Genomic DNA, 24126 nt, shown 5'->3' on the forward strand with positions numbered 1-24126 from the left:
CCCAAACGGACCAATTAAAAGGTCACAAAATTGTTAGTCCCCAACAGCTCAGTTGAGTTACGTATTGTACCTGAATTCATCAGACCCCTAATCTTGGAAGAGACATCGCATTCATCATTCTTCAATCTTCACTTCCTACTTTATTGTCGCATTCTTACTTACCAGTTTATTCTTGCTGTATACCCTTTAACTCACTCTTGTTCATTCTTGCTCAGGGAATCCCTTCGCCACCATGTCTTCTGACCCCACTAACCCCTCGGTTGATCCAGATGAGCTTCATCTTGAGGGTGAACCTGCTCCTGAGCTGTACGAAGGAAGAATCTGGGTAGATGGCTGCTTTGACTTTTTCCATCACGGTAAGCCTCATCTCTCACTTCCTCCTCACTAGAAACTGACTGACCGACTCTCCAGGCCACGCTGGCGCCATCGTTCAAGCCCGCCAATTAGGAAATGAGCTCTACGCAGGTGTTCACTCAGATGAAGCCATCCTCGCCAACAAGGGCCCTACAGTCATGACCCTCCCAGAACGGTAATCCTCAAAGTCAAGCGACACCCTTTTCACTTACTGATAGTCTTATAGACTCGCTGCTACTGACGCTTGTCGATGGGTAACCCGCTCAGTCGGCCACGCGCCCTACGTCACCTCCCTCCCCTACATCACCCACTACGGCTGCAAATACGTCGTCCACGGCGACGACATCACCTCCGACAGCGACGGAAACGACTGCTACCGCTTCGTAAAGGAAGCAGGCCGCTTCAAAGTCGTGAAGCGATCCCCAGGCATTTCCACCACTGACCTCGTAGGTCGCATGCTTCTCTGCACAAAAACCCACTTTATCAAATCCCTCGAGAAGAAGCTCGCCGGCCAAGAAGGTCACGGTACACCTGAAGAGCGCAAGGCCGAGGGTGAAGCTATGCTTGAGCGCATGAAGCTTTACGCTACTGATGCTTCGGGAAAAGCCCCCGGTGCTGAAGTGTTCTTCTGGACTGCGTCTCAAGAAGCAAAGTCCGAGGACGCTGATGACGAGAGGGGTAGCTTTAGACAGCTTATTGAAGGACCGGGACCTAAGCCTGGACAGCGTGTTGTGTACGTTGATGGAGGATATGATCTTTTTTCAAGCGGTCACATTGAGTTTTTGCGTCAAGTTACTCTTGCGGAGGAAGAGCTTGCGCGAAAGGATGGCTGGTATGATGAGCAGGCTGTCAACGAGCGACTGGGCAAGGGCGAGGATTATCCCCCTGCGTACGTTGTTGTGGGTGTTCATGAAGATTGGGTGATCAACCAGTGGAAGGGCATCAATTATCCCATCATGAACATTTTCGAGCGCGGTCTCTGCGTGCTCCAATGCAAGGTAAACCTCCCACCCCTCAAATTGGTATCAAAGCTGACAAGATGCAGTACATCAACGCAGTCGTTTTCGGCGCCCCCTTCGCTCCCACAAAGACCTACCTAACCACCCTTCCCCGCGGTCTCCCAGACGCCGTATACCACGGCCCAACATCCTTCATGCCTCTAACCTACGATCCCTACACAGCGCCCAAGGCAATGGGTATCATGCGCGAAGTCGGCACGCATGCATTCTCACATGTCAACGCTGGAGAAATCGTGCATCGTATCATGAAGAGTCGTGATATGTACGAGGCGCGTCAACGAGCCAAGGGCATGAAGGCAGGTGTTGAAGCAGCGGCGCGCGAGAGGGAGATTCTGGAGGAGGAGCAGAGACAGAAGGAGGCTGAGAGGGCATGATAGGGTACGGTACTAAACCTGGGGGCATGATAGGGTACCTGTAATTAATGTGGCGGCGGTCTGTAAGGTCTTTCAACAGGCCAGGAATTAAAAGTAATCACTTGATCATGATGCCGATACTGCAACTGTATCATGACACCTCAACAAAAAAGACACAAAATTCCCGAACCAATGCAATGCAATGCAACCTTGTCAAATCTATCTCCTTCCTCAATTGTCCCATTCAATTGGAGCGGCATGACCTCATGACGCCCGACACAAGGCAATTGACGGCTACCCACGGATTTGTCCTTCAATTCCGCTGTCATAAAAAAAAACTTTTTATAAACAAGACGCGTGTAATCAAGGTCAGAATTGATAGACAGGGATTTTATCGGCACATGACTACTCTTGCATGTAACCTGTCATGATGCGGAATTGTTGATAGATGATTGTTATCTTTGATGAGTGTCGTTATTTGAGAACCAATTGTTTGTTACGCCCTTACTCAGTACGCCCTTGTAGTGGAGAAAAGATTGAGGAATGTCTATTATTCCGCACTCGGAGGACACACTGTTACACTACAAGCAGTAGAGTCATACTGGGCGTAGTACACAGACAGGTACAAACCAGGTGATTGAAGCGAAACTTGGAGCTAGCCATGCAGCGTGTAAGCGATCTCGATAAGACGCAATCTTCGGGTTAGGTAGCACAATGTCAATGGGCAAGATCATCAATCAATCCGACGGAATTTCCTCATCAATGGTATCAATCGTCATAACAGTAACCTTCAAACCTTGCATATCTGTAGAATCTTCTTTATCTCCAGAACCCCTCCAAAGTGGAACTCTAAAGGCGGCTCTCCCTCCTTTTCCCCAGTGTGACACATTGACCACCTACCAAATCAAGTTGGTGTGGTACCTATCATCTGCATACACGCATGACCAAGTACTTCTGTATCTTTTTAACACACACAAAACAGAGTGGATATCAAACAAACCCGACTTTTTAGTTCCGTCGACGGAGCCGAGCGCCGCGGGCAGAGGCGGTCTATCCGGGGTTTTCGGCGGGGGCGGACCTTTTTTTCTTGCTGCTCGTGACCCGAGACAGCGAGCGTGGAAGCAAACAGTCATACATAGTAGGTACCTCTTTGAGTTGCTTCTTATATAAACTTCTCCCACTCTTCTAACTCTGTTTCTTCTTGCTCTTCTAGAACCAATTCTACATCCCGTCTAGACCAATCGTTCTCTAGACTTCTTCTTCTCTTCTTCTCTTCTGCTAGACTTCTTCTACACTGATATCCATCATGGCTCCCTCCGCAGTCGAAACTCAGGATCTCAACCTGACAGCCGCAGCAATTCACAAAAAAGAACTATCCCAACCTACAATCTCCGGTCCTCCCACCACCCAAGCTCCCCTCGACGCTTCAAAGCTCACATACACATACACCCAAAACCCCCGCTCCGTCCCCGATGAAGCAACCGCCCACGCAGGCGACGAGACCATCGCCACAGACCACATGGTCCTCGCATCCTGGAAGGCTTCCACCGGCTGGGCAACCCCCGAACTCAAGCCCTACGGTCCCCTGAGCCTCATGCCCACAGCCTCCGTTCTGCACTATGCCACCGAGTGCTTTGAGGGTCTCAAGTGTTACAGAGGTTATGATGGCAAGTTGCGCATCTTTAGACCTGATCGTAACGCCGCTCGACTCCGCATGTCGGCTACTCGTATCTCTCTGCCTGGTTTTGAGCCCGCTGAGATTGAGAAGCTTATGATTGCCCTGCTGTCTGTTGATGGACAGAAGTGGCTCCCCGCTGATCGCGCAGGAAGCTTCTTGTACATCCGTCCTACAGTCATCGGTACCGCTCCTCAACTCGGCGTCCAAGCTCCCAAGGAAGCTCTCCTCTACATCATCGTAACCTTCATGCCCCGCATGGACGCTCCTCCCGGCGGCATGCGTCTGCACACATCCCCCGACGACATGGTCCGCGCCTGGGTCGGCGGTTTCGGCTACGCCAAGGTCGGCGCCAACTACGGCCCCTCTCTCCTCGCTACCGCCGATGCACGAACCCGTGGATTCCATCAGATTCTCTGGCTGTACGGTTCGCAGGGCGAGTGTACCGAGGCTGGCGCGAGTAACTTCTTCGTCGTGTGGAAGCGAAAGGATGGAAAGAAGGAGATCATCACGGCTCCTCTTGACGATAAGCTTATTCTGGATGGTGTTACTCGCCGAAGTTGTCTTGAGATGGCTAGGGAGCGCCTTGGTGAGGAGTATGAGATTACGGAGCGAAAGTATACTATCGCTGAGGTCATGGAGGCTGATGCTGAGGGACGACTGATTGAGTCTTTCGCTGCTGGCACTGCCGTAAGTTTACCACCTCCCGTTCAAAGATATCTTGCTAACAGGTTCAGTACTTTATCTGCCCTATTTCTCAGATCCACCACCGTGGAAAGGACATCAACATCCCCATGGGCGCCGAGGGCGAGGCTGGTGAGGTTACTGGCAAGCTCAAGGGCTGGTTGGGCGATATCATGTACGGTCGCACCGAGCACCCCTGGGGTATTGTCATCCCCGAGAAGACACAGTAATTGTGCAACAAAAGTTGTTTATGGGACGGCGTTTAGCGGGAAATACATAAAAAAAGACCGGTTGGTTCTTAAAAGATACACAAAGACAGACAGAGAGACTCAAATAGTTAATGAGATATGAATTAGACGACCATTTCAAGTCCAGTGATTATCTACGTATGTATGTCTGTTGACATCCTCCAAAAATCTTCGCATATCGTTATGATGCCTCTCAAATACCGTCAAGAATGTCCCTCATCATCCGCGCAGTCTCCTCCTGGATCTTGACTCTGAATTCCTACGACAATCAGTATCATCCAAGCGAATACTGAAGTGCCAACATACCGCGTCAATCTCCTCCAGCAGACGATATTTGTCCCTCACGATACCTCGAGCTTCCTCCTTGAACTCATCGGTCGTCGATTTAGCTTCCCTGTCAATACCGCTCGCCGCCCGTCCGTCTTGGAGACCGTTCTTGAATTCCTTCCACGCTTCGGCTTCGATACGACGACACTCGTTTGCCTCATTATTAAGACGAGTGATTTCTTCCTTAGCTGCAGCGACATCTTGCCGAAGGCGGGCGATACGAACGGTGAAACTGCCCCGATAGCCGTCTGCCGAAGTAGCAATCGTTGCGGAGAGGGGGTGCCGGATGTTATCGTAGAGTCGTGTGCTTTGTCGCAGCGTCTTCTCGATTGTGTTGGCGTACTCCTCGCGCTTAATTCCCACTTGACGATTTGCTTCAATAAGACGTGTGATGCCAGTGGTATGAATGTTTAATCCCATGCGGGCGTATAGATCTTCAAGATATTAGACAAGTCTGCAGGATGTGCGTGCGACTCACCTCGAAGCTGGGCAGCGGGATCATGTTTCTCTGGCTTCTGGATAACCTTCTGAATAACCTTCTTGGTGGTCTTGGGCACAGTCAGGTGAGTCCCCAGGGAGGCATGGACCTGGTGATAGATGTTGTTCTTGTAGGGGATGGGTTTGTCGGAGGGACTCGTCGGGGGGGTATCGTCGCGGAGGCGGGCTCGAAGGGTTGATGAGCAGTCGCCCTCGGCTTTGGCGCTGTCGTCAGAGGTAACAATGATTCTGGGCATTGCGTCGGGTTGCAATAGCGATCTTGGTCTTGTGAAGGAGTATGAATGGGAGAGTGGAGAGTTGGGCGGTCGGAAGGGATTTTGCTGGTCGCTGAGTTGAGGCAGAAGTTGATGAGGAAGGAGCGGTTCTGGTCTGTTGTTGAAGGCAGGAAGTACAGCACATCAGCCTTCCATCTTTCAGCGACACAACTAAAACCTGATAGCAGGTGCCTCTTTCAATCTCAATGTTTTGTAACAATCTTATTGTTCATCTTGTGACATGGTATTGAGTCCTTCTGCAATTTGCATTGTCGCTCCTTCCACATGAGACCGCCATCCATTTTGTTCCCAAACCCTCAACGCCGTAACCATCGCCAGTTTCATTCCATAAAATCTTCCAAACAGCCCTCCAAGATGTTATCGCACTCAATTTGTGATCTTCTTCTCAATCTCCTCCACAATCCTCTCCCACGTAACCATAGCCCCATTCCCAACATCCCCACAAGCCAAACTCTTCGCAATCGGCTGCAAAACCTCAAACCAACCAGTCTCTCCACCCCAATCCTTCTCCAGAACCTTAAGCTGCGTAGCAGTAATAGGATGCGTAAACATGGCCGTGTTCATGGCGGGCGCTACCAAGATCTTCTTCTTCACGCCGTCAACGGTGCCTGTGGTATCCCACGCTCGAACGACAGACGTTAAAAGATTGTCGCACATGCCGTTTACGATCTTGGCCATTGTGTTCGCGCTCAACGGTGCGATGACTAAAACATCTGCCCAGCGCCGAAGTTCGATATGGAGGATAGGCGCATTGCGTTTCCATGGTTGAGCCCACTCGCTGGCATCTGTGTAAATGGCATCAACATGTGGTAGACGAGAAACTTGCTCCACGGTAGGTTGTTCAAGACTCTGACCAGATAGAAACTCGGACGCGGATTGAGTAAGGATGAGACGGATGGAGATGTTCTCTAGATGTTTGAGACCGTTTATTATCTGGACAAGCTTTATTGTCGCAACAGAACCTGATGCTGCTAAAAGGATGTGGCGCTTGCCATCGCTCCTGGCTAGTTCGAGTGCTTCTGTTGAGTTGCGCATTGTCTGGTCGTGATGGGCTTCGTGCCCGTGTTGGATTGTATGGAGCATGGTGAGTGTAAGTGGTGAGATGAGGTGTGGTTTTGTCAGCGGGTGGAAGCGATTTGATAGGGCGGCTGCGGATGAGTGGAGTGATGTCGAGTTTATGACCTTGGAGACGTTACTGTTGACGAACGTGTTTTAAGACAAGCAATTATCTGGGTGATTTAGAAGATAACATATTGGTTAATGGGAAGAAGTCCAGAGCTTTTGAGTCCTTGCGAAATTGACCCCGCTATCTCATCACCCCGCGTCATATCATGATTTGACAGCATCACGAGCTTTAAGTACAAGTGAAGAGGCTTGAGCCGAACTGCCGAATGCTTACAGTTTCTCCAATTGCCTGGGATGAATAACATCCTCCGATTAGGGGATCATATCATGCGCTAGAATATTCTAGCCGACAACTTGACAACTTTCTGTAATCCGACAGTGCGGAACCTACCCTTGACTTGAAGAATGATGTGTTCCGTACCTAAGCTTCTAGGCGTACTGACACGACATATTCTCTGAAACAATAACAAAAAGATTTCACTAAATAGATAAAATCTATAAACCTCAGATGTACAATTATATCATTTGCACATCACAATGTCTTCTCGAAGTACAATGTTCACCGATTGATAAGCCACCATTACCTCATCGCTAATTGGCCACAGCCGCTATCAGCGCCACTCTGAATTCCGGGGATCGGCATCGGAACATCCTTGACATCACTCACTAATCCCGACCAAAACTTCTACCATCCAACAGCGCATCTTCTCTCTACCACAAATCCCCCATCACAACCGTCACAATGTTTGCGCGAACAGTAGCCTCGGTATGCTGCCCCCAAACGCTCTTCGCTCCCCTGAGCAAATGCTAATTGTCATGCCCAGTCCCTCCGAGCCGCCCGGCCCATGGCCGCCCGCACAGCCTTCCGCGCCCCCATCTCCCCTCTAACAGCCTTCCAAGCCCGTCTCCTCTCCGACCAAACCCGCTCCGCAATCGACAAAGCCGTATCCTCCGCGCCCGTCGTGCTCTTCATGAAGGGAACCCCCGAGACACCCCAGTGCGGCTTTTCGCGCGCCGCCATCCAGATCCTCGGTCTTCAGGGCGTCAACCCCGACAAGTTCGCCGCGTTCAACGTCCTCGAGGACCCCGAGCTGCGCGAGGGTATCAAGGAGTACTCCGACTGGCCTACGATTCCTCAGTTGTACGTTGAGAAGGACTTTATTGGCGGTACGGATATTTTGGTCTCGATGCATCAGAATGGTGATTTGGCGAAGCTTTTTGATGAGAAGAAGGTTATCATTGAGGGTGAGCCTGAGCAGAAGGAATAAAGAGATACATATGGTTGAGGCGAGTGTATGAATACATGATGTAATAGGGATGGATACCATTGTATGGCAGGTTATGACTGTACACAAAAGAAGCAATAGAAAGGTGCGATTATTGGTGTCGCTCATTCAAGACTGGTCTTCTACGTGGGAAGTGAATGCGTTACGATGGAATGATCTACTTTGCTGGCTGCATCACCGTCTAGTTCAAGCTCTGTGATGCCAATGCAGATGCTGTCTTGAGCTTTCGCTGGGTGCCGTTAGGGTGTCAGAAGAATTGGCCGCCGAGAGCATGAGAGAAGGAATAATTGGTTCACCTTATGCGAGCTTAGAATAGCAATTAGGCTACTTTATTTCTATAGTCTGAGCCGTAGAGGACAATTCTTCTGGCATCCACCTGATTGCTTGCAGGTGGAAGGCATGTGAGTGTTGTATATGGCGAAGGCGTCCCCGGCACAGCATTATTAATCGACAGATGGGAGTAAAAGGATATCGAAAACAATGTCTATATGGTCTATGTCTATAATTTATAATCTATGTCTTGATCAAATCCCTCCTTACTAATGTCACCGTCTAACCCATTGTTCCAGCCCTACACCAAGCATCAAGCAACATACTATGCGTATGCCCTTTAACTACTGGCTCAAAAGCAATCTCGATGACAGCACCCATCTTCAATCGATTATAATCAGCCATTAATCCCAGAGCAATCTGCTTGTATCTGCGCATCGCTAGTCCAAAATGATCTTCATCATTCTTAAACACCAAGTCCATATGAGTGCGCCCAGGAGCTTCCAGACAAACAAGAAGCACCTCTGGCGCACTTTGCCAATTGACCTCATGAAGGAACCTGTGTAAAGAGTATGTGAAGATATCTCCCTCTGGGTGGAACTGTACGTTGAAGCCGGGGAATACGTCGTAGCTAAAGACCAAGTCAATCTTCTCGGCGGCTGGTGGGGCATTGAAAGGTCTTGGTATCTCTACCACGGAAGCTGGAGTTGGTACATCTTCAGCGCTATTAGCCCTATCGTCGTGGTTATCTTGAAGTGGATAGCGAGTTCGCTGGGAACTGTTATATGACGATGGCGGAGGCGCATTGGCATCTCTCCGCCGTCTCTCTTCGTCTACTGTCTGTGTTCCTATCGAGGTGGTACGTGCATGCAGATTCATAGGCGGACTTGGTGGTTGACCAAAGCTTATCCTTTCCAGATTGCCGTCTTCATCCTGTATTCTGTTTAGTCGTCGCTGTTGCGGTACGGCCGGTTGGTTCCCGTAGTACTAAGAAAGTATTAGCAAGTGTCCCGGATTCGACGTTAGTCTCACATCTCGGGTCAGTTCATCAGGACTGTCGTTCCGTCGGATGAGGACCTGTCTTGCTTCATGCTGTGGCGGAATATCGCTAGCTTGTGATGATGGAGTTGAAGGCTCCCTCTCGCTAGAACTCCTAGATAGGTAAGCTTTTGTAACAGGATGTACTTGTCAAGATACCCACGGTTCGTCGAAGTCACCAGGTAGAGGTATCGGACTTTCGCTGGAACTCCTAGATAGATCAGCTCCTGCCGCAAAGTCGTACTTGAAGAGATACCCACAAATCGTATAAATCAACATGTAGAGGCATCGGGCTTTCGCTATCGGTTGACTGTCGACGTCGTCGTTGAGGCGGCCCATATGAGATAGCCCCATCTTCATCCCGTGCTCGTTTGCAACGCAACCTTTTACCGCTGTCCAATGTATTCTTCCTGATGAAGCGACATATGATATTATAATAGAGCCTACATCTCATTAGTATTATCCGCAGTTTGCGAAGGGATATTCACTCATTCTCATCTCGTGGGTACTCCAACGTACCATCATTCGAGCCCTGTGGCCAATGCCGATACCCATTCCCGTATACACAAAGATATGCGTGAGCCATCTCGACTAGGCCATCTTGATGATCGTTATCCTCCAAATGAAGGAGTTTGTTACCTGCTATACCATGTATTGTTCTGAAGCTCACAGGGAAAGGATCGAGAGTCTCGAGGAAATCATTCACCCCTCTACGACGACCCTTTCGCTTCAATCTCCGTTTCGTATCTTCCAGATTCCTGATTGTATTAGTGTCTTCAAAGATAGCATAATGTTGGCCAAGCAAGCAGCGGCAATCGGCCAGGTCCATGATTGCCGGAGTAAAAGGGCCTGCCACGGAAACAATATTGCTATCACCATGGTCAGATATATGAACAAATAAATATTTCTCCGTTCGAATCTATTCTTCGACCTTCCATGCAAACCCCTATGCCGAATGATATTTCATTACAGTGATTGGGACCAATGGTGCCTGTTCTCATCAAATCTGCCTTGCAGCCTGCAGCGATGCTGAAACTTGAAACAACAACCAACGCGCCAAGGGAGCTGTGCCGCTCAAAATATGTCGTTCTCTCGGACTCGCCGCGAACAAACACTGACTGCTGTATCAATGACATAACGCAGCTGTCAAATTCTGCCTTCACAGTCAACCAAATTGATTGACTGATTGGGTAGATGACGTCCCCCGGGGTTCGCACCCGCATGTTGTTTACCCAGGTACGAGCTATCACCCATCTGCACCCCTGCAGTTGCTCAGCCCTTTCGGATCAGATCATGCTGCATCGTGAGAGTTACATGACTCAAGCGGAGTGCGCGTGCCTTAAGAATTTGCCCGACGCGTGCTCATTTTGACGCGTAGAGCAATACCTTCCGTATCAGCGACACAGTTCTCTAAATCCAGCAGCGAGCAATGCCCTTGGGCAAGACATATCCTGCAGTCTGCCCCCCACAATGAACCCTCAAGTAGAACACTACCTTACCTCCAATCTCTGCTCCCACTAGACTCACCTTCTCGCCTTCTTGAATGCCGAGCCCCTCCATCACCAGATCTATCAGGCTTTCGCTCCTGAGACTTCGCCCGGCAAGGCGACCGCACGGGAAGACCAATCTCTTGACAGGCCCCAATGTCAATCTTCATCTTCTTCAAACTGTGCCCAAAATGCTTCAGATTATACAAGTCATGTTTCAGCTTCTGGACACCGTCCTTGTCAAGTGGCTCATCCGACGAGCCGCAAGGATCTCGCATATCCCGGTTGATCGTTTCATTGAGCTCGAGATATGCATTTAGATCCCTCTTCAGGCGTTTGAGCTTCTTGATGCTTGGGTCGACGTTCAATCTTTTGTCCTTTCCAAACTGGATCTTACTCTCTTCGACCTCGATGAGTTGATGGTAATACTTCTCCGTCGCATCATTGATAGTCGTGAACGCGTGCCTTTGGAGATACACTACGAAGCGTACTGCCGCCCTTCGTAGCTGTTTCTGTTCATGTACGTATTCCTGCTGCAGATCCTGGAATTTGCGTATGCCTGCCTGACGCACTTCTATATCATCGGTGTTGGCTTTGAGAAGACGCTCAACCTCCGTGTCCTTGACCCGGGCTTTTCTTTCTTCAAGTTCATAGCGGTAATGCATATGCTCTTGCCAATGATGCCCACAACTCTTGTGGATGCAGTGATTCCTGCTGCCCCTCTTGAAAGCTCGACACTTTATAAGCCCGGGATCTCCCACACAGTCTTCAGTGACATCCGCAAGATTGCAATCCTGATGGCAGATAGAGTTGTAGATAACGACAATCTCGCCATCGGAATTTGTCTTGTAGTCACAGCACTCCTTGTGCTTGCAGACCGTGCGCGGTTTCTCCAGCTTCTTGGCCGAGAACTCGATTTTATCCACATGGAGCTTCTTTCGCAATTCATCCCCTGTCAGGCGCGTGTCCTTAAGTTCCTTCAGTTTGTCGGCGACGAGCTCAATATTCTTCTGTACTCCTTGAGAAACCTGGACCATGGGAACTAACAGCTGTTCCACTGCTCGGCGTGCTTCTTCCATGCTAGTTGTTTGGGCAACATCGTGCGGCTTGAGCGTACCAACATGGTACAGAAACCTCAGCGCTTCCATTTTCGACCTGTCCCAGCTCTCACAATACCTGCTATCGTCGCTCACTTCAACCTTCCGATATAGAGCCGCTAGGTAGCGAAAACTATCCGCATCAAATGAGTATGCGGTTTGAGAGCCCAAGTCAAAGTTGACCTTGAGGTCTTGAAGTTTCCGCTTGAGAATTGGGTAACAATCGCCGGGCCTATAGCCAGAACCCATGGTGTGGGTGAAGCCAAACGCTATATTGAGGACTGCCTCGCGAGAAAGATAGGTCAGAAGCTCTTGGAAGCAGAATTCAAATCGTTCTGTCAAGCGCGTCTCGCTCGATCTGAGTAGGATCAATATGCCATGTAACTCCTCGTAGTTCCTCAATAGGGCCATGATACCTCGAACATTTTCCTTATCTTGCTCTGGGCCTCGCGTGTCGCCGATGCCGGGGGTATCAAATATGCGATATGTGATGCCTTTGTATGGCATTTCATAGACAGATGTCTGTTGTGTCGCAGAATTGCCAGGAATACCGTTTCGCTCGCGATCGCTATGACCGACGCGGATAACTTTGCGTACATAGTCGTATGGATCAGATGGACTCGGTGCATTGAACTCAAAGTGACAAGGAACCACGTATTCAAGCTTCTTGGCTGATCGCATTTTCGCCTCATCGAAGGTTTCGAATTTGAGATAGTTGTACAAAGCGTTGATGAATGTTGACTTTCCTACACCCGTTTCGCCCAACACCAAGATGTTGTAATAGACAGGCCGGTCCGACCTCGTCAAGACTTCGTGGGGGTAGCTGGAAGTATTCCGGTTGAACGTGAACGAATGCCCACGAGTATCCTCTTCGCACTGGTAAGAGTGTATTTGAGGCTCCGGTTGGATCGCTGGCTCGTCGCGCTCCATCTTGGAACGATTCCGCTCTAAGCGTGGACTTGGCGCCTCAATGTTCCTTTCCCACTTGCCAAATAGAGCGCCATCTAGATGCTTGTACTCTGATGGGGCATCGCAATCGATGATATAGACCTGACAGCTTCTACTGGGCTTCAGTAGGAACTCCATAAAAGCAAGACGCTTCTCATCCCATGAGCTTGAGATCTTCATTGCGGCATTGCTGATTTCGAAAGCATATGGCACAGGACCATCATGAGGGAGGTCCCTATGCTTGGTGGAAAGTCCGTTGAAACCGATGTATGTAGCACCATGGTCTGTAGCCTCTTTGATGAAATTGATCTTGTCGCTTTGCTGGCCTGCAATCATAGATACTTGCTCAGGATGAGACCCGACATGCGCATAGATCTCATGCAGACAATGGCCATCCATTGTGCCAGCTCTAACACCAATGACAGCTCGTTGAAGGGCGTGCTTGAATCTTTCCAGAGCTTCAGAGATCTGGAAGATTGCATCGTCAACGTCCTCAACGTGGGTATACGGTATATGCTGCTTGTTTCCCTGGATGAACAGCTTGTAGTCTTCGAGCTTGTCTTTGCCTTCATTGAATCGATCAACGATATCGATCATCGGGTCTATGTCTGTGACGTGCTTCGGCGTAAAACTCGGAAGTACCTGTGCTCCAGGAAGAAGCCCTTTCAGCTGTTGTACTGGAAGCATGCTGTATGTGATGGGATATCCTTTCCCACCGTCGCCCGCTCGGATTTGTTGGGGGCCTTTCTGAAGAAATGTAAACAAGAGCGCAAGACTTTGCTTGTTTATGCCGTACTCTCGTTGCACATCGGTATACAGCTTCAGCTCGTATTCGAGCGTGAGTCGCTTGTTGACTGTGTTATCGCTGAACTCGTAGGAGTGACGTGCCTTCGCGATTTCGTATACCGCTTGCAGATCATGCTGGAAAATGCTCTCCACATGCTCCTTGTTGGAAGAGCCTTTGATGTGATGCTTCATGGTGATGATGCTCTGAAGTCCGTAGGTAACTCCGACGACAATGTAGGCACCGTGATGGTCCGCCATGGAAGCCGTGTTGTATGCTAACATGTCTAGCAAATCTGGCGAAAGATTCAGCCGCTCTTGGCAAGTATTGTAAATGTGACGGACGGCGCCGTAAAGGATGTCCTTCTCCGAAGTACCGTCGGTCAAGAAGGTCCCGGACCCTTGAGGATTGATCAGGCCAGAGAGGACACTGGCTGCGAGGTTTGGGTCGATACCCATTGCAGCAAACCTGGCCGCATGACTTGATCCAATCGAGGTCGTGATTTCATTTTGCCGTTCTATCGGGCAAGGAGAGGCCAAGATGACCCCTGCTGGTGGTGTGGGAGGCAATCCTGAAGCTGGAAGAAACTGATCGCGCGTTGCATCGTAGATTGTACCGATAGGTACTTCAGCACCGAGAGCTGGGCGGACGATGTCTGGCACGACGATTGGTGTCATCTCGTTGCAGTGTATGATCAAATTTGGAGCTTGGTACAGGACGATACTGGGAGGTTAAGTGTCGCATGTGAAGAGGCAGGAACAATAACGAGTCTAATGCCCTTCCGTTCGGTAAATTAGTATTTTCTCCGCGGGGAAGTCGAGATGGCTCTTGTGACTTTAGTCACTGGCAGTTGCCTCACACTCCTGCCTCAAGTCTTCCGTTTCACTACTCTAGGGAAGGCGCGTGCAACATAACCTCTCCAAACGAGCTCAACACAATGTACGACCAATTTCACCTTCATCATAATCCCGTTTGTTGCACTGTAACTTGCGTTTGCCACCGAAATCTCGCCTTATGAGACATGTTTGTCAGATCAGAAAACTTCACTGGTCCGATGTTTCCGCTCGAAAGGCTAGCGGCCTCAGTGCCACCATCGTCGGCAAGGAGTTGAGACTCACGATCCGGATCTCTACTTTGTTGGCAGAGCTGTGAGTGTCTGTGGTGGTGAAGTCGAAGCGAGGACTGACTGATGCTGCAGGTACGGTAACGACAAATCGAATCGAGGTTTCGACATAATGGGAAGCACGCTCCGAGACCCCTAGGCGTCAGTCGCGGCAAACATCAAGTTGCTCACTCGCAAGCCTCGCTACTTCCATCGACTACTATCTTACTTCAAACCTTGCATGGAGGACCCAATAACGCTCCGATGCGACGATTCCGATACCGAGTCATTCCGACTTGAACGACAGCAGGTCCGCTCAGCGTCGCGGTACCTGTCCCGCATTTTCGCGAAGAAGAGAACCCGCACGGTCCTGGTTCTCAAGACTAGATGCGAAGTCTTGGGACTGTTCTGTAAATGGGCTCGAGACCCCACAGCGTTCGACAACCCGAGTGAGGATGAATATATGCAAGAGCCCTGGCTATCCAACGCGGCTGCGGCATGGATACTGGGCCAAGGGATCGAAGCCAAAGAGTTCCAAAGGCTCTGCTTGACAGTATTCATCAATAACTGCGCTTTGGCTCCCTTCGGACCTTGGAAGGAGATCGAGGAACGCGCCAATGACAACGCCCCTCTCATGCGCTTCAGCAATCACTGGGTTGCTTGGATCTTCAGCACAGTTCAAGGTGTACCGCAAGAATTTGAGGGTCTTAGAGCTGTGACTCGAGCAAAGGATCTCACTAGGCATATAGAAGATCCGAGAGGGTTCGACCAAGATCACTGGTACTCGACTTGTGGCGATCAGATCAGTCCTCACTGTCCACATCATCCGAAAGCAAAGGAGAAGAGAACGGACGAAGTGAAGCCCCGACGCAAGGTGTCTACGATCGACGCCCGAGAGCGCAATCCAGAGGGCAAAAAGGGCACCAGACAAACTACGAAGCCCAAGAAGAGTCACCAGTCACGGTTAGACAGTCGAAATTCACTATACATCAACTTCCAACGCTCGGGAAGCCGATCAACGCGCAGCCATCAGTCAAGTCGCCATTCTGACCAGTCATGCTTTTCCCATGAATATGCCCCCTCGTGGAATTTCGATTGGGACCACTGCAGAGAATCGAGACTTTGTCGTTGGGCATCGAGTGTAAGTTGTCTCCGCAACACCAGAGCAAGCCACTGACACAGCTTCCTGCTTCAGTCGATCCTGGCCATATGTCTAACGGTCAACCTTGCATTATGTACCGAGCTCCTTGTCGGTAAATACGAGGGAGTCAATGTTCTAGTTATTTCCTACAGCATGGTTTGCGTGGCACTGGGCGTATTCTGTTGCTTGGTGCGTGGAGCAACGCTAGGATATCTTTTATGCACACTTATCGACGGTATTGTCATGACTGTTGATACAGCATCTTGTTGTGGACTGGCTGGGTCTTCTGTTTGTGTCCGGATGAGCGTTTTGACAGTGTTTGTGTGGTTGAGTTTGCCGCTTGCTTATGGGCATCGATTGATCTGGGATGACTATTAGTAGGATCTCGATCGGAGGTGGTAATGCCAGTGGCATCGCGTTTGACTTTTGTATTTTAACCACCGCTTTCGTACCTCAGTTTTGCTTATCGTTTAACCGAATGAGACCACTTCTTCTTTCTTGTCTATCCGGATGCTCTGAACTCCAACATGATAGCGTGACACATTGCATATCGGAATACACGCGAGACCTTTCCAAAGGCATATCGATACGTACCAATGATCTAATTACGTATACTCTAATGGCATGTCGCGTTTACCTTGACCTCTAGACTCTGGAGAGAATCCGAGTAGATTTTTACTCACCTTCACTGCGAAGCATCAGCCTTGCGCCCACGGATCATCATGACTTCACCTACTCAGCCCATCCAGGTTACAATCAATTAATGATCATCTATATTATGACGCACTATTCTAAATGCGACGCCATGAATAATGTCGATCAGGGCCGTCAGGACAGGAACGAAGGGTCCGTACCGTCAAACTCAATGAAGCGCCAATCCCGAAGCGGCAGACGCCACCACATTTGTGTAAGTGAAGCTTTCACAACGCCAGAATTGACTATACCATTTGCGGAGAGGGTAAATGCATGACAATATCGAGATCAAATGGCAAAGTGAAAGAGATTCGTCAACAAAAGGTTGTTTCTCTAGAAACAATAGTGTAATACTATTGACAGCTACACTAAACGCCCGCCTCTTGATTCAAGGAAAGTTGTCGGTCTAAGTACATTTATTGAGAAAGGAAATAATGAAAGTATTATCTGATCGGTCAAAAGGCTTAAGAAGAGTGAGAGTGAGACTTGTGAGAAGCCTTCTTGGCGACGGCAGTAGCCTTGGGCTGGTCATCGTCTGTCTTGGTAGCAGAGTCGTCGTCGTCGTCGTCAGAAGAGGGCTTCTTCTTCTTGTCCTCAGCCTTGGCCTTCTTAGCCTCCTTCTTCTTATCCTTCTCTGCCTGCTTAGCAGCAGCCTTCTTATCTTTCTCTGCTTGCTTAGCAGCAGCCTTCTTCTCCTTCTCTGTCTGCTTGGCAGCCTTCTTCTCATCCTTCTTAGGCTTAGCACTGGCGGAAGTCTTGGGCTTGTCATCAGTCTTGGTGGCAGAATCGTCATCACTGGTCTGCTTCTGCTTCTTGCCGTTCTGCTTCTTGGTGCTAGGAGACTTGAACTTGCGCTCCTTGGTATCAGCAGCATCGTCCTCCTTGGGAGTACCGATCTTGAAGTGAGGGGAGGAAAAGGTGGTGAACATCACACCCTCTTCATCGCCATCATCGCTCTTTTGTGCACCCTCGCCAACCTCATAATCATCATCAGACTTGGATCGCTTGCTGGGGGCGATGAAACCAGGAAGGACATTGTTGGTCTTTCCACCGCTGGAGCCACCAGGTGTGAACTTGATCTTTGTGCCAGCGGCGTTCTTGTTGGGTGAGGCAAAGCCGCCGTTGCTGACGGGAGCGTTGTTGGTAGAAGGACGAAGAGCGTAGTTGGCCTTGGGAGCGGCGCCGGCGGGAAGGACGTAAGCTTCAGCGCCGAGGATGGCGAGAGTCAAAGCGTAAACAGCCTTCATTGTGGTGGTTTTCTTTTATATGATAGTAAAAGAGATGTAGAGAGTGTTTGGGTTTATAGTAATGAAATGTTTGAATGAGTGTGTGCTTGTCTGAAGACTTCGACTTGACGAGAGTATCTCTTCCATCTTATAGAAGGCCTTGAACTTTACTTGATCGTCAAAAAGTTAATCATCAATGCAGGAACGCTGATCCAGGTCGGGACCCTGCATTAAACACGCCGCAAAAGACTAGAGTAAGCCTATTAAATTCCGACGTGACAGGAATGTTACCTTGTTTGGTAGAGTGTCCATACCACGTGTGTCGGTCCTTATGTATGTGGCTGGTACTAGATCCCTTGAAAGTTGTTAGGTTGCCAAGCAATTGGCTTGGTAAGTTACCACCCGATTATCTTAACTATTTGCAATATGTTTATGATGTATTATGGCTTCGATAAGGTTATTGTTGGTTCCGATGAGCCAGCGATGGACGGGATTTGGGTTGGGGTCTTGATCTGGCTGGACTTGTGGCTGGAATGTAGGGGACTGAATCATTCTGGGGGGGCCGAAATATTGTCGGACTTGGAAACTGTTTGTAAATCTTTGGTGATATCCTGTCGACTGGAACTGAGTCTGGATGCTTGGCGCTCGGGAGGCTTCATCTCGCCTCTGGTGTTGCGAGCCAGAGGCATAACACCGGACGAGGCAAAAGCTCAGCATCTCGCCTTTAAATGGGAATAAAACGGAAGGGGAGTCCCCGGAGGTGGCTATCGCCAGAAGTTTACCTACCTATCTTGCGATGTTGACCAAGCGGGAGTTGTTGATTGACGATCTCGATTGAGTTGAGCAGTGCAAAGTTCGGCGAGAGTTGGCTACCTCCAGTCCCAAAACGAGTTCGCTCCACGTACGCATGGCCAATGCTTGCGACCGCCGATATGGGCCTGATGCTTCGATGTTGGCTCATCCATGAGCACAGGGTAGTCAACCATCGCGACGCAAGTAGACAAAAGGCCAAACAACAAACGTCGCCAACAAGGAAATGCCAGCGGGTATCTCATTTCGGAACCATTCACCAGACAGATATGTCAGTGGTCGTGAAGAAAAACATCAAGCCATCTCGTTATATGTTGCGCAGCCTAAGTTCCCCAGGATCTCACCATTCTTATCAATCGCTCTTAGCTCGAGATAGCCCAAGACCTCACGATGAAAACACTCACTTCAGTCTTCACTTGCATTACTCGCAGAGATCCCTCACGTCAAACACCTTTAACTTACACCCAGCGAGAATAATATGACGTCCATTCAACCAACATCCTTTGACGACGTAGTCTTCTGCGACCATGCCCGCGAAGACCCCCATCGCCGTCTACAGCAAGTCACAGTCGAAGCCACCAAGACCCTCCTCTGAGACGGCGCAGGCCTAGTAAAGTCCACGACCGAAGCAATCCATACGTCGTAGCTATTCGCGAAGAACAATCATAATTGCCTCCAAGCTGTAGTTTATGATCTTTGAACTTGCTGGGAATATGAGATGGTCGAGTCTGATGAGGCTCGAGACGAAGCTTACCAGCAGAGGCGCGCATTGTGGACGCGACTGAACAACAGGCTCACACGCCAAGCCGGCGCAGCGGAAGTTATACTTTATTTTTCTCTTTCTATATCAACATAAAATAATTGTATAACCTGTCCTTCATATGCGATATCGGTTCCCGTTGGGTTAGTTGCTGGTCTCACTCACGCTCCAATTAATTGGAGTGTATCCCAGCTTAATCCATCTCCAAGATGACGTCAATTGACCATTTCAAGATACCCTACAACCAGTCCAGAATTTACCCTTTTCCCTTAAAGAAACGCCTTTATCAATAATGTAACACAATCAGCGCCCTCTAAATACCCTTCGGACAAACAATGTCCGAAGATCGGCGACCTGTGATGGATTATCACGACATTTCTCCATGGTCACCCAATTACCCCGCCATCCCCCACGTCAAACAGAGCAATATTTCGGGGTTGACCCGAGGTTGCGATTAGGTAAATTATATATATCCCCAGTCCGTCATACACTTACTGACTTGGTTGTCTCTTTAGTGTCTGTTATTATTGATTCACTGCTTGCTCTAGTGTCGTTGCGCAATTGCATTGGAAGTAGAGATGCCGCTCCCTACATCATCCATTTATGAGCCGCCTTCGGCTGGCTTCACTGGCTTTCCTTCACGAAGAAGTGTCGTTCATAGCACTGAGGGAATCGTAGCTGCGCCTCAGCCTCATGCAGCGAAATGTGGTCTTGAGGTTCTCAGAGCGGGAGGAAACGCTGCTGTAAGTCCCTTCTCACTGAGGTCTCATAGTATGAGATGCTAACATAGCACAGGACGCAGCCGTCGCCGTTGGTATGTTTCAATTCACACTTTGTCGCAGATTATTATACTGATATGAGTAGCCGCTGGTCTCAACGTCACCGAGCCAGTATCCACAGGTATCGGAGGCGACATGTTCCTCCTCTACTTCGACGCCGCGACAAAGACCGTCAAAAGCCTCAACGGATCAGGTCGCTCAGGCTCAAAACAGACCCTCGAAACAATCCGCAAGAGCCTGAACATCCCAGACGGCAAGATTGGTGAAATCCCTACGCATGGTGTCCACGCTGCAACAGTTCCTGGCGCTGCTGCTGGCTGGGTCGATACCGTTGAGAGATTCGGTAGTGGAAAGGTCACGATGAGCCAGATTCTTGAACCGGCGATTAAGTTGGCGGAGAATGGACATCCTGTTACTGAGATTGCTTCTCATTCGGTACGTATACTTATCCTTGGTTCAGATTGTTGTATTGACGAGATCTAGTGGCAAGCGCAAGAGAAGCTGCTTCGCAATGCTTCACCCAACTTCGCAGAGATGCTCAAGAAGGATCCCAACGCGCAAGACGGTGTTCGCGCCCCCCGTCCCGGCGAAGTCTTCAAGAACCCAACTCTCGCCGCTACTTTCCGCGCCTTGGCAACAGAAGGCAAGAAGGGTTTCTACACAGGTCGAATCGCCGAGGAAATCGTCAAGGTCGTCCAAGACCTCGGCGGCTACCTCGAACTCGACGACCTAAAGCACCATCTCGAAACAGGCACTCAAAACACAGATCCCATCTCCGTAAAGTTCCGCGGCCAAGGTCTTGAAGATAAGGGCGTTGAGCTATGGGAGCATCCGCCTAATGGACAGGGTATCGTCGCGCTGATGGCCCTCGGAATCGTTGAGCAGCTTGAGAAGATGGGTAAGATTCCAAGATTTGGAGTTGAGGATCATAATTCGACGGCTTATTTGCATGCTATTATTGAGGCGTTGAGGTTGGGATTTACTGATGCCAGTTGGTATGTCACTGATCCGGATACAACCAAGGTTCCAACTTCAGGCTTGATTTCACCTGAATATCTTGCCGAGAGGGCCAAGATCTTTGATGCGAACAAGGCGCATGATGGTGTTCAACCTGGAAATCCGGACTTCGTATCACCGGCTTTGCAGAGTAGTGATACGGTTTACTTCACCGTCACAGACTCCGCTGGTAACGCTGCTTCGTTCATCAACTCCAATTACGCAGGTTTCGGCACAGCGATCATTCCCAAGGGTTGCGGTTTCACGCTTCAGAACCGCGGCGCCAACTTCTCCCTCGACGAGAAGCATCCCAACAAGCTCGAACCGCGCAAGAGACCTTACCACACCATCATCCCCGGCATGGCAACAAATCTCAATGACGGCTCCCTCCACTCTGCATTCGGCGTAATGGGCGGCTACAACCAACCCCAAGGAACCGTACAAGTCCTCCTCAACCAAGTCCTCTTTGGTCTAAACCCCCAACAAGCGCTCGATGCGCCGCGAATTTGCATTGGTGCTGGTATGCCTGACGAAGGAAACGTTCTTGACTGGACCGTGCATGTCGAGGAGGGTATTTCTGAAAAGACGGTTGAGGAGTTAAAGGCGTTAGGACATAACGTTGTTGTGCTTAAGGGATGGAAGAGGGCTATGTTCGGAAGGGGGCAGATTATTAGATATACTGTTGATCCGGATGGAACGCCAGTTTGGTCGGCCGGTAGCGATCCTCGAGCAGACGGTGCAGCGTATCCTCTGTAAGAGTTAAGCTGAATGATAAACATTATTTGCATATATACCTGGCGTACACGACTTATGTGTTCGATCCCGCGTCAATACCTCAAAACAATGTTGGACAATAGTGAGTCGGACGACATCCATGGAAGGCCAGTGTAGTCTCGAAATGTCAAGGTAAGCCCAGAATTCGTTTCAAGCCACTTTGCGTATTAAATTTTCTCAAAATATGGTAATTCTCTTCCAATCCATCTTACTCGTATCGTACTTGCCCTGATCGTCCATGAGTTGAGGAAACTCTATCATCCCATCTTCTACAACAGCATTTATAACTTTAACAGGAAACAATAATCGATGACCATACGAATATCGAGTCAAAAGGAAAGGCTCGCGAGCGCCGCAAAGAATCCATAGCTCGTGGTCGCTTTGAACTGGCCGCCAAGAACTGATCATGTAATGCTGAGATCCCCTGTATACTTTCGAAGATCCATTCTCTATCAGCTGCAAACTGGTATCCAAAAGGATTGCCCATACTCGTAGGGCTGTTGTGAGTATTTCTGGGCGTTCTGGATGTGTAACTTCCACAAAGGAAGCGTCGATAGTACTGGTCGTGATTTTATGGTCTGTGAAGTAGCGCATCTTGGGTCTCCAATACTGGTTCCAATACTGGTTCAAATCCCAATGCGCAACATTAGGAAGAGGGGCGTGTACCCAATCGATTACCCACGAAGGCAGTTGTCCTCTGTCTTTCAATATTCCATGAAGATAATTTAGGTTCGATAAGATGGATAAGCTATCCTCAAATGCTATGATCCTCCTTGTAGTTTCTACCAGTAACTTGGGGACGTCATTTTCCGGAGAGTAGTCTGGCATTATTCCGTAACCAGAGTTGGCTAGGCCAAGAACCGAATATATTTTGTCTCTAATATCAGACGCCTGGCAGTACCGAGTGTGTAACAAAAGTCTCGCCAGGTCAGTCGCAGTGGACTCTTTTCGTCTGACTATCAACATATTCTTGATACTGCGAGAAAGCCACAAAAAGTCTTTACTATACCGTGACCCCTCGGGCTGTTTCGTAAGCCTGGTCTTCGGATATTCACCAGCATAGAGACGAATGATGGCGCGGCAACACCGAAGCGCTATTTCACTGAAGTCACCATGCGGCATCGCGTACCATCCATAGAGGAACGTTACGTGTGTCGACACCATGAACTCTTGGACGACCCATGCTCTTCCCCACCAGGGGCTGACGGCTATATCGGTAAAGCTAGCCAGGCCTTTTGCGAACTCCTCCGTCTCGGATTTCTCGGCGATGAAGTGGGTGATGTCATCTATCTTTGCCTGCGCGACTCTTTCCTTCAGCTCTGCGAGCCATCTCATTCCCTCTCCGTCTGTCTCTGAGGTCGAAAGACAGACGAGAGTCCGCTTCGCACTTTGGTATATATCCCTCATGAATCCAACCTGATGGGATCTTTCGGCTAGATCAAACTGGTTGATGCATATCTGATCTACCCACAACAGAAGCTCTGGTAGCTCTGCGTGGGTCTTCCAGTAGTCACGAGCGCTCGTCAAGGCATGGTGCAAATTGGCAAACACATTCGAATTGGCACCATTGACTTTGATGGGCTTGGTATTTTTTGCGCTGCCTGCGCAGTACGAAAGAGCGAGGTACTGGTTGTGGACTGTGGCAAGCGATACAGCTGGTAGGAGTTCGCATTCGACGAAGCCTGATCCCGAGTCTGGTAGAATCTTGAGGAGACGTACCTCGTGGTCGGTCTTGCTGAGGCTCTGGTACGGGACTTTGGAGGCGAAATCGCTGTTCTCGGGGGTGCAGAATATATCGTGCCCTGGGGGCTTGCTCGCCGCGCTGTTGGGCAATACAATTGAGTCGCTCATGGTTGACGATATTGTAGCTAGACGCGGAGATGAACAAGGTTTTGAGGGCGAATTTGATTAACCTTGGATAATATTTGCCGTATGAGAAAAAGAACGAGACTGTGCTGAAGTTGGGGATTTAAAAGTGATGTTTGGGTAAGAACGCCCTGTGAGGCGATGCAGCGATGCCTTGCGTTTTGTGAGTGGACTTGTGGTTCGCAATTGCCTTGCCTGCAGAAAAGCGACAACAGTCAGCCTACCTCTTCAAAGGTCCAACTGACCGGGTTTTTCTATGCGTCTTTTGCAACGATCGCATAAAAACAGCGTCGGACGTGGAAAGGAAAAGGTCTGAAGATGCGCTGCGCAGGTTCAATTGGAACTTGGCTGAGCATGCTCGAGTGAGGAGGATGCTGCGATTGAGATGTAATGACGAGACAGGATCCAAGGCGATTCTAGCGAGCTATACTCAAGGAATTAGTTGACAGCACTTGGCCAGTTTGCCTGCTATGCTACAAGAAGAAATCTCCGAATGAACTCATCCAACTTT

At 49.5% G+C, this 24126-nt stretch overlaps 10 protein-coding genes across 10 annotated transcripts; 5 read left to right on the forward strand and 5 right to left on the reverse strand.

Moving 5' to 3' along the window:
- Nucleotides 1-232: 232 nt before the first annotated feature.
- On the forward strand, nt 233-1747 carry B0J16DRAFT_276613 (uncharacterized protein; the record flags this gene model as incomplete). The annotated part of the gene is made up of 4 exons (XM_046123759.1): nt 233-356; nt 412-529; nt 581-1352; nt 1400-1747. 4 exons carry the CDS (start codon nt 233-235, stop codon nt 1745-1747), a joined length of 1362 nt encoding a protein of 453 aa, XP_045977660.1.
- Nucleotides 1748-2871: 1124 nt separating this feature from the next.
- B0J16DRAFT_349882 (aminotransferase) lies at nt 2872-4453 on the forward strand. The gene is made up of 2 exons (XM_046128971.1): nt 2872-4091; nt 4139-4453. The coding sequence occupies exons 1-2, from the start codon at nt 3033-3035 to the stop codon at nt 4313-4315; spliced, it is 1236 nt and encodes a 411-aa protein (XP_045977661.1). The 5' UTR covers nt 2872-3032; the 3' UTR covers nt 4316-4453.
- A 28-nt stretch (nt 4454-4481) lies between these two features.
- B0J16DRAFT_188906 (uncharacterized protein) lies at nt 4482-5596 on the reverse strand. Its single transcript, XM_046122761.1, has 3 exons — nt 5139-5596; nt 4640-5094; nt 4482-4592 (listed from the first exon to the last, which is right to left on the reverse strand). Exons 1-3 carry the CDS (start codon nt 5392-5394, stop codon nt 4527-4529), a joined length of 777 nt encoding a protein of 258 aa, XP_045977662.1. The 5' UTR covers nt 5395-5596; the 3' UTR covers nt 4482-4526.
- On the reverse strand, nt 5597-6651 carry B0J16DRAFT_188905 (flavoprotein). The gene has a single exon (XM_046122760.1). The coding sequence runs from the start codon at nt 6514-6516 to the stop codon at nt 5800-5802; it is 717 nt and encodes a 238-aa protein (XP_045977663.1). The 5' UTR covers nt 6517-6651; the 3' UTR covers nt 5597-5799.
- Nucleotides 6652-6979: 328 nt separating this feature from the next.
- Nucleotides 6980-8171, forward strand: B0J16DRAFT_349888 (thioredoxin-like protein). Its single transcript, XM_046128972.1, has 2 exons — nt 6980-7324; nt 7383-8171. Exons 1-2 carry the CDS (start codon nt 7301-7303, stop codon nt 7824-7826), a joined length of 468 nt encoding a protein of 155 aa, XP_045977664.1. The 5' UTR covers nt 6980-7300; the 3' UTR covers nt 7827-8171.
- Nucleotides 8172-10549: 2378 nt separating this feature from the next.
- B0J16DRAFT_311119 (uncharacterized protein) lies at nt 10550-14145 on the reverse strand (the record flags this gene model as incomplete). The annotated part of the gene is made up of 1 exon (XM_046124999.1): nt 10550-14145. The coding sequence occupies one exon, from the start codon at nt 14143-14145 to the stop codon at nt 10648-10650; it is 3498 nt and encodes a 1165-aa protein (XP_045977665.1). The 3' UTR covers nt 10550-10647.
- Nucleotides 14146-14811: 666 nt separating this feature from the next.
- On the forward strand, nt 14812-16089 carry B0J16DRAFT_405756 (uncharacterized protein; the record flags this gene model as incomplete). Its single annotated transcript, XM_046132913.1, has 2 exons — nt 14812-15711; nt 15766-16089. The coding sequence occupies 2 exons, from the start codon at nt 14812-14814 to the stop codon at nt 16087-16089; spliced, it is 1224 nt and encodes a 407-aa protein (XP_045977666.1).
- Nucleotides 16090-16868: 779 nt separating this feature from the next.
- B0J16DRAFT_418633 (uncharacterized protein) lies at nt 16869-17910 on the reverse strand (the record flags this gene model as incomplete). Its single annotated transcript, XM_046133781.1, has 1 exon — nt 16869-17910. Exon 1 carries the CDS (start codon nt 17649-17651, stop codon nt 16869-16871), a length of 783 nt encoding a protein of 260 aa, XP_045977667.1. The 5' UTR covers nt 17652-17910.
- Nucleotides 17911-19670: 1760 nt separating this feature from the next.
- On the forward strand, nt 19671-21827 carry B0J16DRAFT_349895 (nucleophile aminohydrolase). Its single transcript, XM_046128973.1, has 4 exons — nt 19671-19943; nt 19996-20014; nt 20065-20414; nt 20463-21827. Exons 1-4 carry the CDS (start codon nt 19779-19781, stop codon nt 21729-21731), a joined length of 1803 nt encoding a protein of 600 aa, XP_045977668.1. The 5' UTR covers nt 19671-19778; the 3' UTR covers nt 21732-21827.
- A 73-nt stretch (nt 21828-21900) lies between these two features.
- Nucleotides 21901-23879, reverse strand: B0J16DRAFT_188997 (heterokaryon incompatibility protein-domain-containing protein). The gene has a single exon (XM_046122762.1). It carries the CDS (start codon nt 23598-23600, stop codon nt 21927-21929), a length of 1674 nt encoding a protein of 557 aa, XP_045977669.1. The 5' UTR covers nt 23601-23879; the 3' UTR covers nt 21901-21926.
- Between the last annotated feature and the right edge of the window lie 247 nt (nt 23880-24126).

This window comes from Fusarium flagelliforme, assembly GCF_020744385.1.
Source record: "Fusarium flagelliforme strain FIESC 12 MPI-CAGE-AA-0113 chromosome Unknown B0J16scaffold_8, whole genome shotgun sequence".
NCBI classification, from domain to species: domain Eukaryota; kingdom Fungi; phylum Ascomycota; class Sordariomycetes; order Hypocreales; family Nectriaceae; genus Fusarium; species Fusarium flagelliforme.

Coding starts and splice junctions, on each gene's coding strand:
- B0J16DRAFT_349895 (XM_046128973.1), top strand. CDS start 19,779: ATGCCGCTCCCTACATCATCCATTTATGAGCCGCCTTCGGCTGGCTTC. Junction 20,415..20,462: donor CTGAGATTGCTTCTCATTCG/GTACGTATACTT, acceptor GACGAGATCTAG/TGGCAAGCGCAAGAGAAGCT.
- B0J16DRAFT_188906 (XM_046122761.1), bottom strand. CDS start 5,394: ATGCCCAGAATCATTGTTACCTCTGACGACAGCGCCAAAGCCGAGGGC. Junction 5,095..5,138: donor TCCCGCTGCCCAGCTTCGAG/GTGAGTCGCACG, acceptor AATATCTTGAAG/ATCTATACGCCCGCATGGGA. Junction 4,593..4,639: donor TGCTGGAGGAGATTGACGCG/GTATGTTGGCAC, acceptor TGATTGTCGTAG/GAATTCAGAGTCAAGATCCA.
- B0J16DRAFT_188997 (XM_046122762.1), bottom strand. CDS start 23,600: ATGAGCGACTCAATTGTATTGCCCAACAGCGCGGCGAGCAAGCCCCCA.
- B0J16DRAFT_349882 (XM_046128971.1), top strand. CDS start 3,033: ATGGCTCCCTCCGCAGTCGAAACTCAGGATCTCAACCTGACAGCCGCA. Junction 4,092..4,138: donor CTTTCGCTGCTGGCACTGCC/GTAAGTTTACCA, acceptor TAACAGGTTCAG/TACTTTATCTGCCCTATTTC.
- B0J16DRAFT_188905 (XM_046122760.1), bottom strand. CDS start 6,516: ATGCTCCATACAATCCAACACGGGCACGAAGCCCATCACGACCAGACA.
- B0J16DRAFT_349888 (XM_046128972.1), top strand. CDS start 7,301: ATGTTTGCGCGAACAGTAGCCTCG. Junction 7,325..7,382: donor TTGCGCGAACAGTAGCCTCG/GTATGCTGCCCC, acceptor TGTCATGCCCAG/TCCCTCCGAGCCGCCCGGCC.